The sequence below is a fragment of the Schistocerca piceifrons genome, chromosome 5, assembly GCF_021461385.2.
Source record: "Schistocerca piceifrons isolate TAMUIC-IGC-003096 chromosome 5, iqSchPice1.1, whole genome shotgun sequence".
Classification (NCBI taxonomy): domain Eukaryota; kingdom Metazoa; phylum Arthropoda; class Insecta; order Orthoptera; family Acrididae; genus Schistocerca; species Schistocerca piceifrons.
The window spans coordinates 463072465-463084348 of record NC_060142.1 but is presented as its reverse complement, the minus strand read 5'-3'; the positions used below and the strand labels follow the sequence as shown (position 1 = coordinate 463084348).

Below are 11884 nucleotides of genomic sequence, written 5' to 3'. Positions count from 1 at the left end.
CCATTCTTCTGTATATTATTCTTGTAAGCAGCTTCGATGCATGAGCTGTTAAGCTGATTGTGCGATAATTCTCGCACTTGTCAGCTCTTGCCGTCTTCGGAATTGTGTGGATGATGCTTTTCCGAAAGTCAGATGGTATATCGCCAGACTCATATATTCTACACACCAACGTGAATAGTCATTTTGTTGCCACTTCCCCCAATGATTTTAGAAATTCTGATGGAATGTTATCTATCCTTTCTGCCTTATTTGACTGTAAGTCCTCCAAAGCTCTTTTAAATTCCGATTCTAATACTGGATCCCCTATCTCTTCTAAATCGACTCCTGTTTCTTCTATCACATCAGACAAATCTTCACCCTCATAGAGGCTTTCACTGTATTCTTTCCACCTATCTGCTCTCTCCTCTGCATTTAACAGTGGAATTCCCGTTGCACTCTTAATGTTGCCACCGTTGCTTTTAATGTCACCAAAGGTTGTTTTGACTTTCCTGTATGCTGAATCTGTCCTTCCAACAATCATATCTTTTTCGATGTCTTCACATTTTTCCTGCAGCCATTTCGTCTTAGCTTCCCTGCACTTCCTATTTATTTCATTCCTCAGCGACTTATATTTCTGTATTCCTGATTTTCCCGGAACATGTTCGTACTTCCTCCTTTCATCAATCAACTGAAGTATTTCTTCTGTTACCCATAGTTTCTTCGCAGCTACCTCCTTTGTACCTATGTTTTCCTTCCGAACTTCTGTGATGGCCCTTTTTAGAGATGTCCATTCCTCTTCAACTGTACTGCCTACTGCGCTATTCCTTATTGCTGTATCTATAGCGTTAGAGAACTTCAAACGTTTCTCGTCATTCCTTAGTACTTCCGTATCCCACTTCTTTGCGTATTGATTCTTCCTGACTAATGTCTTGAACTTCAGTCTACTCTTCATCACTACTATATTGTGATCTGAGTCTATATCTGCTCCTGGGTACGCCTTACAATCCAGTATCTGATTTCGGAATCTCTGTCTGACCATGATGTAATCTAATTGAAATCTTCCCGTATCTCCCGGCCTTTTCCAAGTATAACTCCTCCTCTTGTGATTCTTGAACAGGGTATTCGTTATTACTATCTGAATCTTGTTATAGAACTCAATTAGTCTTTCTCCTCTTTCATTCCTTGTCCCAAGCCCATATTCTCCTGTAACCTTTTCTTCTTCCCCTACAACTGCATTCCAGTCGCCCATGACTATTAGATTTGCGTCCCCCTTTACATACTGCATTACCCTTTCAATATCCTCATACACTTTCTCTATCTCTTCATCTTCAGCTTGCGACGTCGGCATGTATACCTGAACTATCGTTGTCGGTCTTGGTCTGCTGTCGATTCTGCTTAGAACAACCCGGTCACTGAACTGTTCACAGTAACACACCCTCTGCCCTACCTTCCTATTCATAACGAATCCTACACCTGTTATACCATTTTCTGCTGCTGTTGATATTACCCGATACTCATCTGACCAGAAATCCTTGTCTTCCTTCCACTTTACTTCACTGACCCCTACTATATCTAGATTGGGCCTTTGCATTTCCCTTTTCAGATTTTCTAGTTTTCCTACCACGTTCAAGCTTCTGACATTCCACGCCCCGACTCGTAGAACGTTATCCTTTCGTAGATTATTCAATCTTTTTCTCATGGTAACCTCCCCCTTGGCAGTCCCCTCCCGGAGATCCGAATGGGGGACCATTCCGGAAACTTTTGCCAATGGGGAGATCATCATGACACTTCTTCAATTACAGGCCACATGTCCTGTGGATACAACATCATTATCATGAAATACAGCATTACTTTTTTTCCGCATCATAATAAACACTTTCACAAACATCACTTTCAACAGCCGCTGATACATCATACAACTTGCTACATAAAACTTCGTTTACCTCCGTTGACAAATCACCAATACAAGAACCGTTCGTAGTTTCACCATACTCCGCTGTTATAGCATGTAAATTTTAGCTACGACGTCTTGTAAGTTCAATATCAACAGTAACATTAAATTCCGCTGGATTTTGATTTAAACCTTAGCGTAATACGTTCCCCTCTCCTACATGCTCCTGCACCACATTAATTTCAGACTGCACATCAAATTCAGATCCACATTCATTCTCAAACAAACATTCAAGCTCCACAGATCCATCCAGAATTTTGGGTTCACCTCCATTAGTAGAAAGATACACACAGATTTCTTCCTCTGAAGTACCAATACCAGCAGCTTCAACTTTCGTAACTTAAGCACATAAAACATAATTACTACCTTTCTTAAAAACAATTCACCAATGTTCGCCAATACACACAAATTCATCAACAGCTGACGAGACTAATGCTACGCTGTCCTTATTAACCTCCTTAACAAATTTCACCGTCACAATATCACCTGAAACAACATCACCCTCATGACCGTAACCGTTACCACTGGTTAGTACCCCTTTAGAGTTTTCTGTACTATCTAACTCCGCAAAATTCAGCTCCCTCTCAGCCTCCATATGGCACATAGAATCGTTCATTGTATTAACATTCACACAATCTTTTGTCTCACATTCATAAAATAGATCATTTAGCCATAAATCGTCGTCATCGCCTTTACCGTTATCTTTCATTTTCTTAAGATTACGCCTTTTACGTACGATCTGATTTGAAAATTAACCTATTTGAGTCTCATCTCTTACTAATTTCATTTCAAATTTATGACGCCTTTGTGCCGATTTATTGACAAATAACAATTCCGTTTACTCGCGTCCTATTCATCGCCAGATTATTTTACCATCTCCGAACCGGAGATGCGGCGAAACTTAGTTTCGGGATCTCCCACCATGCTGGTTCATTTCGCCACGTGCCAGTCACTCGAATTTGCGTTCTTAGTGCCGGTCCCTGTCGCGAAAGTATCCGTTCCTATTACCCCTTTGAAATTTATCATTGGATGTGTTCTGTTACCGTTTCCCTTCAAAACTGTTGTTTGCGTTCCTTTGATAATTTTACAGATGTCTTTCATAGTAGTTACTCGGACTGTAGTCGGCTTACTTTGCGGTTTAAATTTCAACGCCCATTCTAATTTTTCTACAAAGTCAAAAAATTAGACTATTGAGTTGCTAGGACTGTGCACTAGTTCCCACTGCAAATTTTCCGGTAACCGCCTTTTCAATGTCGTAATTTCGGTAAGCACTCCTAATCGACTTTTCACATGCAGTAATCTCGCAAATTCACGTTTACAAAATTCTCGCATCTACCCGTTAGTGTATTTAAATGTGTATATTTGCCTACGATTGCGGCTAACCTTCCAAATGTCTTTTCACGAATTTTATCTTCGCTTCGATGGACATTCTCCTCATGAAACCATCCCTGCATGCTGCTAGAAAATTTACTAGGTGATATTTCCCTTCGTCTCCAAAACGTTTGACCGTTACCGAGTTCATCCACGGAACACTGATGACTGTAGGGGTTTAATGTGCAGCTAAAGAGTTCAATTCGATTTTTATTTCACTGATTTGCTTTTTAACTTCTCCATTTTCAGTTTTAATGCCAGATTCTACTTGTTCCTTTATTTTATCTATTTCTTTCTCCCCTTTACCTATTCGAACGAGTAAGTTGCTAATAGCCTCTGTCGTCTCAGCCATTAGAGCATCTTGCCTACTCATGCAATTTATTTCGTTGCCTCCCAGATCTGCTGCAACTTCTTCACCTTATCACTGAAATTTTTCTCCGCTTGATCTACCTTAAAGTATCCGAACCTCATCAGAAATGTTGCCCATTTCATCCCGAGTGGTTTTTAATTTTCCGGCTATCAATTTCTCGATTCAAGTAGCAGTTTTACATACTTCGTCTTTCACGACGGGAGCTATTTCGGATTGGACCTAATCAATTTTTAAATTTACGTCACCTATGTCGGTTTGAACAGAATCAGATTTGGATCAGAATCCTCTTACTATTTGCATCAAATGCGACATCATGGCTCCCCCAAATACATCTCCCTTGCCTGATTTCGGACTATTTGCCCTACTAAATTCACCGCCGATCACGCTCTCCCGCTCCGACTTCGGGCTAAGCGGCTCGCTAGTATTTTCGGACCCACACAAAATGGCCGTCTGCTTCATATTAGTGACATCTATAATTGGCAATTGAACTACAGAATCATACATAATCTCGCTAGCAGTGCAGGTACTTACCTTTGTCGTGCTGGATCCCTCTATCATGGTATTGCCGCAAATGTTGCAGTTGAACCCGACGCCGTAAACCTCGTAGCCTCTGGTGTGGTACTGCAACCGCCGCTTCACGATGAATCGCTGTTGAAGATACGGCTACCGGCTTGAACCACGTTCTTCCGACGTCGCCTCTTCTTCCGCGTTACTTTTTTATCACTCCTAACCACTGCTAAAACTGTGCACACGTCTATTGCAAAATTCCTAGCTCAGAGCCCCCACGCAAACTGCCTAAACTGCCACAGAATTGGGACCTAGATAACAGAACGTTCTTCACAACTGTTAAAGAAACCTAATATTCAGTCCTGAACCGATCTCACATTTAAGTTTTGCGAGAGGTCCTGCCTATCGAAGTTGAGATAATACTTTTGGAAACACTTTGCAGAATTCAAATCCAATTCTACAACTTTCCAGAGTCCATATCCTGCAACGAACACTTTTAAAATCCAATCCTGTTCCCACACTTTGCAAGATTCTTGTCCCTCAACTAACACTTTCCAAATTCCTATTCCGGACGAGCCCCTCAGTTGCAAGCGAACATCCCAAAATGTTCGTGCTGACATGCGGTTCCTCTTCGTCGCAATGTCTTGGCTCAAATAGACCCTTTGGTTAAATTATCTGGCTAATGACAAGTTTGCGAAATTGTATGAAACAAAGTTAATATAACATACAATAACAGTAATAATACTAAAGAACAAATGTAGCTATTATGTACTAACAAATATTCTATTACCTAATGATATGATAAGGTGTCATGCTGTCATCATTCAATGTGTTTTGTGTGGAGGAGATGATGTTCTGATGCTGAACTGAAAATACTGATAATTTAAATTTACTATATCTTTTAAACAAATAAAGTTACAGAGTTGGTAATTACGACGTTTGTCATTTTAATGATGCGATTTTATATGAAATGTCGATCGTTAAGATCGACCAAAGCGTACAGATTTTAGCATTCATGTCTTTGTCACAATACTTCTTAATTTCACTTTAACAGTAAACCCTAAATTAATACAGATATGAACAATATTCAAGTTTTATTGGATCCACAATGAAAATTTAAGAAAGATGGTAGATTAAAATTACTGTGGCTTCTTTCCCTGAATTACTACAGAATTAAATAGTTTTCATAAACATTTCCCTTTATGGCTGATCTCAGGTCTGCCATATTTAACACTGCGAAGCCTCCCTGGGCACAAACAGCTCCTACGGGGTTTCCCTATGACGTAGGTTCTCGTCTGCCTCACTTGCACACTACAGCACCTAGGCCTGATCAGCCTGGCCTCATTCAGCAAAATAGACGCCTGTGAATATCCCCATCTCGTGACGAATCTGTGCTCTTTGTGGCACACGGTTCTGGACGACAGGATTCGTTTCAAGATTCCTGGAAGGTTGTCTCTTTCGGCTACATACTTAAATGAGAGAGAAATGCTCGTTAACTCACAACAGCCTTCGATGTGATTGTCTTACGGGAGTCATTGCAGGTTTCACTCATTGCCCTCTTGACAGTCCAACCTGCCTCAGTCAACGTTTCCCTATTTATCTATCGTATTATGCTTTGTTTTGCACCTATTATACAGTGGTCTCTGTTTCTTTAGAAGCTTCTTTACTGCCTACATTTACCACGGAGGATCCCTCGCATCATGAACTGCTCTATTAGATTCAGTCTGACAAGTACATGGTCAACTGTTCCGTTAAGCATGAGCCACTGTTCTACAAGCTCCTTTCCAGAGGTAAACGTTTCTAGTTCCATTCTGATATACGACGCTACTGCGTCTCGTTTTACTTTGCTGAATGTATAAATCTTTATCAATGTTTTAGTTGACCTTTGTTCCTTGATAACCACTGTCGTCGCAGCTGCCTCATAACCACTAATATCAGTTGCAATGTGACAATAAAGATATCACGTCTATTCGCTGCTTTTAGGTCCAATATATTTTAATCGTGAGTTTCCGAACAACCTGTTCTAAATAGTTCTGAGAGAGTGCATTCAGTAATGTTTTGCAGGATACTTGGTCACGCCGAGCACACACAGAACTTTTGTTTTCCAAATTGTTTGTTGGATAATGTGATTTAGGGATGATGGGTGTGGCTTCAACTAAATGTATGGTATCAAAGGATAGACATACGATGGGGAAGCAAACCACTCGCCATTTCAGTGCATGTCAACAACAACTGATGTACAACCCTACCATCAAGAACCACCTCCTTGCTTTGGAGTAGAGACACGGCCGCCCTACGTGTATACATGTGTACAACACACGTCATAGACGTTTGGCTTAACCGCCCCCATTTGGCTTTTAAACTTGGAAAATGTTTAACTGGTTCGTTGAGTCGTGGTACACAAACACGTGAAAGTAGCCTATGAGTACTTTAATGGCCACACAATGCATTCCTTTCACCTGTAGGGTAATCTTCAGCTAGGTAGAACCATTGTCAACTGAAGGATGTTTACCTGAGAAGGCATGAGGTCAATCATACATTTCGTAATGTGCCTCAGTGGCTGTTATTTCCCTGAAGGTGCCGACTCGAGCCTTCATCAAGGCAGCATTCCCACACCTCTCAAACTGCGTCAGAATGAATTGCAGAACACTCCATGAACATGAGGATGCTTGTTTAACTCTTCCACCCCCACCCCCACCCCCACTCCCCGCTGCCCCCCCCCACCCCCGCCTCCAAATGACCGCAATCCACTTGCGCACATCTCGGACGCCATGGACACGAGAGAGCGTGTCTTGGGTCCAGCTCACACCAATCTCTGTCACGTGTGAATACTAAACGGCTTTTTGTGTGTCTTGGAATCTATGCTATGACGCTATTCCGCAACACCAAGACAGAAGTGGATACTACAATAGGCACCTGAGAAGAATGTCTGCAACGCTGAGGCAGCAGTGAAACGAAACAGTCCTTGTTTCACTTCCTTTCTCTGTGTGACTGGCGGTCAAATATTTCCCTACCAATACACCTCGTTGTCAGCCATGTTGTATTTCACTGTTGATCGTTTATTGTTTCCCGGTTCCTTTAAGTTTTATGAATAGCATAAGTGCTAAAGATTGAAGTTGTAGTTGTAGTCAACAATAAAACTACGGGAGAACCATACCATTGGCCATGTTTTAACTGTATAAAATTCAACGTATATCTTGATGAAAGAACGTATTTTACCAGTTCCATATACATACACTACCAGTATTAACAAATTATTGAGAGAGCAACTCCTTATACCATGTACATACATCTGGTGAAGCTGACATTATTTCGTAATTATCAGCGCCTGAGCCTTTTCGAATCAGTTACGATGTTGACATAATTTCATTTTTTCTAAATGTTCTTAGAAAGCCGTGTACTATTCTGTCTAGAGCAGGTCACAAAAGCACACCCATCTCACAGCTGCATTGCAACCGCGAGTAATCTGAGCTACAGACACTGCACATGACAATTTGGTTGTGTATACTTCATTTGCTCCTGAGTGCGCTATTAGCAATGCGCCAGTTTTGAAACACATCTTTAATTATGATCTGAGGCAAAATGCCAACAGTCCTCGTAAGTTGTGTGATGTGCAGCGACAAACAAGGACCACAGTTATATGTTCATCTTCCTGACGTTAGTGATACCTTAGCTTCAGATAAGATTTCCGCTTTGTTTCCACTTTATGTTTACACTGCTTACGAACGCATGTTTGCGACACTTCTTAAACGATGATACCCGCCGCCTACTTCAACATCGTAGATTAGAATGTGCTCCGTATTTCAAACGAGCAGTCAGTGCGAGACAATGCTGTACTCAGACATCTTGACAGAGGAGTTACTTCTCTGCGCTGTTGCTGCGCGCATCGGTTCGGAAAACTTTACAGTGGAAGAGAAAAGTGTGAAAGTTGCCAGTGAGGATGCGATAGGTTTTACGTGTGCGCACGTTCGTATTTTTGTAACAGCAGGAGTTGAAGGAAACTGTGAGAATAATAGCAGGCGAGTGCAGTTTCATTTCTTCGCCAAAGTCATGCCAAATTTTCCGTTGTTGGATGACAGGAAGAGTTATACAGTGCAAGCGTTCCAGCGGGAAGCTGATTTCTTTTCGAAAATCCTGCCAAAGCTGCAACGAGGTGTTACGTGCACTTGTGAATGTTACGTGGCCAATCGCCAAGTTTTGGTACTGGACGACTTGTCGGTCCTTGGTTTCAGGACCATGGATTCGAGGCAGCTCTTCGACTACGACCACTGCGAGACAATTCTGAGAACACTAGCCTACTTCCACGCAACTTCCATAATTTACGAAGAGAAACAGGGTTCGCGTGGCTACATCCAGCAGAAATGGTCCACCGAAATCAACCAGGATTTTGAACTTTCGAAGGTAGACAGTCTGATAGACGGCTGGATGGTGGCGGGTGTTGAAGTTATTGCAACACTCGCCGAGCAAGTCTGGCCAGGTGAAGAGGGTGCTGACATCGCTAGACGGATAAGAGGAAAACGCCGGGAAATCTGCCACCGTTTTCTCAAGCTGAGGAAGCCGTCCGCAGTGCACCGGAACGTGGTGTGCCACGGCGACTTCTGGGCCAGTAACGTGATGGTCAAGTACGACGCCAGCGGCAAGCCTGAGTCTGCCAGGCTGATCGACTTCCAGCTGGTGCGGTACGCGCCGCCAGTCTTCGACGTGATGACCATCCTCCTGCTGAGCACGGATCAGGACTTCCGGGACCGCCACCTACACTCACTCCAGCAGGTGTATTTTTCGACGCTCTCCGCACAGATCGCAAATGACGGGCTGGACGCCGAGCGGTGTTATACTCTTACGGAGTTAATCGAGAGCTGGCACGACATGGCTGCAGACCTCAGTATTATCGCTGCTATTCTCCAACCACAAGTACTGATGGACAGCCGCCGGCTGCGGCTGCTAATGGCCAATAGAGAATCGTACGATCGCTTTCTGTACATCGACCGGAGGAGAGAGGCGCTCGAGGAATTCTCCGCGGACGCTTTCTACAGAGCGAGAGTCACTGAAGCTGTCAAAGAGTTCGTTATTCTCAATTATGAGTGGATTCATGGCGAAACTACAAAAAATTCGTGAATGTAACGTTTCTTGTTTCCTGAATAAAATAGGTGATGGCTATTTGCAACATAGTAGTTTTATAATTTTGAAAAGGAGTTTTTACGATTCCAGTGGCATTTCACGCATCAATTATGCCTCAGATGTATGTTTTTTTGGTTTCTCTATCACTCCGTAACTAGTATAGATCATAACGTCTCAACCACTGAAATATAACTGACTGATGGTACCAGGCCATAGCTATGGTGGTCGTAAGCTTATCTATTATGAAATATGCGTTGCTGATATTGTGTGCACTATTCAGTACACCACTAGTAGTGGCGCTTAGTTGATTTTTGATTTTTTCAATCAGTTTCCCTCTGCAATCTGGAGTTTTCCTAGATCTCTGTCAGGACAATGGTAGACGGTGTATTTATGTGTGTGTGTGTTTGTCTGCCTTTATGGGCGGGTGTGCAACGACAAAAGAGGTTTATCTACAGGTGTCTATAGGAGCTGTCATGGAAGAGACCCTGCTGATCAGACGTGTGACGACGTTTTATTTTACGCTTAAAAGCTTGTTGAAGTTCAGATCCTATTAATGCTAACTGTCCCGAAATAGTGTGGCTAATTATGAGCTGAATTCCTATAGTATATACAAACTTACGAGTCCGTATCAGTATCATTTCGAAGTAAAGCTACTTTGGTTGGCTATATAATCGGACTGGAGGAGAGAGAAACAAATACGTGCGAATGTTACGACAATCTGTAATACGTCATTTCATAACGGGCGCAGCCTCCATTGCACTATTGTAGCCGTATACCACATGCTGTCAAGTCTCGTTTGTGCTTATTAAGAGACGGTCGCTTTTTTACGTGGAATTTTATTTGACATTTCGATTTAACGATGTATTCGGTACAACACTATGTGTTAATAGAGACAAAAAATTCTAAAAACGAGGATTTCGTGAAAGAGTGCTTACCATTACAACAAGTAGAGGACAATGGAGCTAGCTTGTTTTGTTTAGTCCCAAAGCATGGCAAAGTGCAGTTGATAATATCGAGTTACGGATATGGAAACCGGAACACCATCCCACTTTTTTAACAGATACTGTAGCTTGCTGTATTAGTAGTGTACCTTGCTTAGCTTGGTCTCGATTAAACACAGAAGATCTGCAAACATTTGTTGCTACCCCTTCCTTGCTCAGCTTGCACCATTTCTTGTTCCAGCTTGTACCGCGCTGTCTGCTACCAACATACAGCAGTGGCAGTCAGTCGCAGCTGGAGGACCAGTTATTCTCCGTCTTTTGCTGTCACTGTCAAGAAATGTCGTAAAAGCGAATATCACATCAGGCTAATTTTTCCATTCTACATATACAAACTGATAAAATAAAACACTCTCCTGATGCTCTGCAACTATTGTCTATCACGAACCTCTTTTCGGATTTTTAGGCCACCATCAAGTAAAAACTGAAAGTCGCAAACACAGATAAAATAACATACCACTTACGTAATGGTGTAGTATCTATGGAATGAGTATTAAGACGTGAAAAACGGAATTTGTCGTCGACGAAAGTAAGGTGATTATGTTTCGGGCCAAGACCTGTCTGTAAGCGCTCTGAAGTTATGGAATTCCAATACACTCGTTCCATAGACATCTTAGTAATTTGCAGTCATTATCTGTAATGAACCTGACTAAAAGCTTTGATAAGATAGACGCGAGGGAGTTTCGCTTGTTTACAGCAATGTATTACAGCTGCTATGTCGCTTGTTTTGTTATACAAAAGAAAAAGATGGCTACAATTATCTTTCTTGTTGAAAGTCTCCCGAAAGACGATGAATGTAGAACTGTCTATCGCAGGCAGAAAATCAGGGAGTTCGTTTCACTGTGAAAACGTATGAAAACTGAGCAAATATTTGTAACATTAAAATTTCAATCTTAGCCCTAAATGTGAAAACCAATGTCACGTGACTATTTCGATTTTATGTTGAAGACATGCGCAGTACGTCACGCTCCCTCTATAGATATTTCTGCTCCATGACGATCTAAACAGACATTACCGATAGAATTACGTTAGATACGTGGAAAGATGAAAAAAGAGTGTTCACAAAGAACAGTATTACTCCTTTTGTGTTATATGGATATCGTCACATTTTAGAAAAAGGAATAATACAATCGATTTAATTATTATAATCAAACACAGGTGTAATTGAAATTCTTTCGTGTTATATTAACTTTGAAACGTAAAATCTATGCTCATAGAACTGACGAAAGGATAGGGATTAAAGTGCGATGAAGCACCTCTGTGACACATTCAAAATATAAAGTTTTTATTGTAAAAAATTCCATATATTCTCTGTGACTCTCTGGGATGTAGAGGTTATCTTTTATCGTGCCACGTATTACACTTTATTACCTTTCCATTCACGAATGCATCGTTGGAAGAATAATTGCGTGTACTCTCCTGTCGGATGTGTTATTTACCCAGTTTCATCCGCACAACATGTAGTAGTTTGGTTTCCGCCCTGAAAAAGGTTCTTCAAGTCTCGGAAGTTATTGGTGCCCAAGCTGATTGCCATGTAGAAAGTTAATCTGGACCGGGTAAGTGACAATATTACATGTTCAAGGATTCTGC

General features: G+C 41.7%; 1 protein-coding gene across 1 annotated transcript; it reads left to right on the top strand.

Annotated features, from left to right (window-relative positions):
- The first annotated feature begins 8006 nt into the window (after positions 1-8006).
- Positions 8007-9293, top strand: LOC124799071. The gene has a single exon (XM_047262610.1). It carries the CDS (start codon positions 8007-8009, stop codon positions 9291-9293), a length of 1287 nt encoding a protein of 428 aa, XP_047118566.1.
- The last annotated feature ends 2591 nt before the right edge of the window (positions 9294-11884 follow it).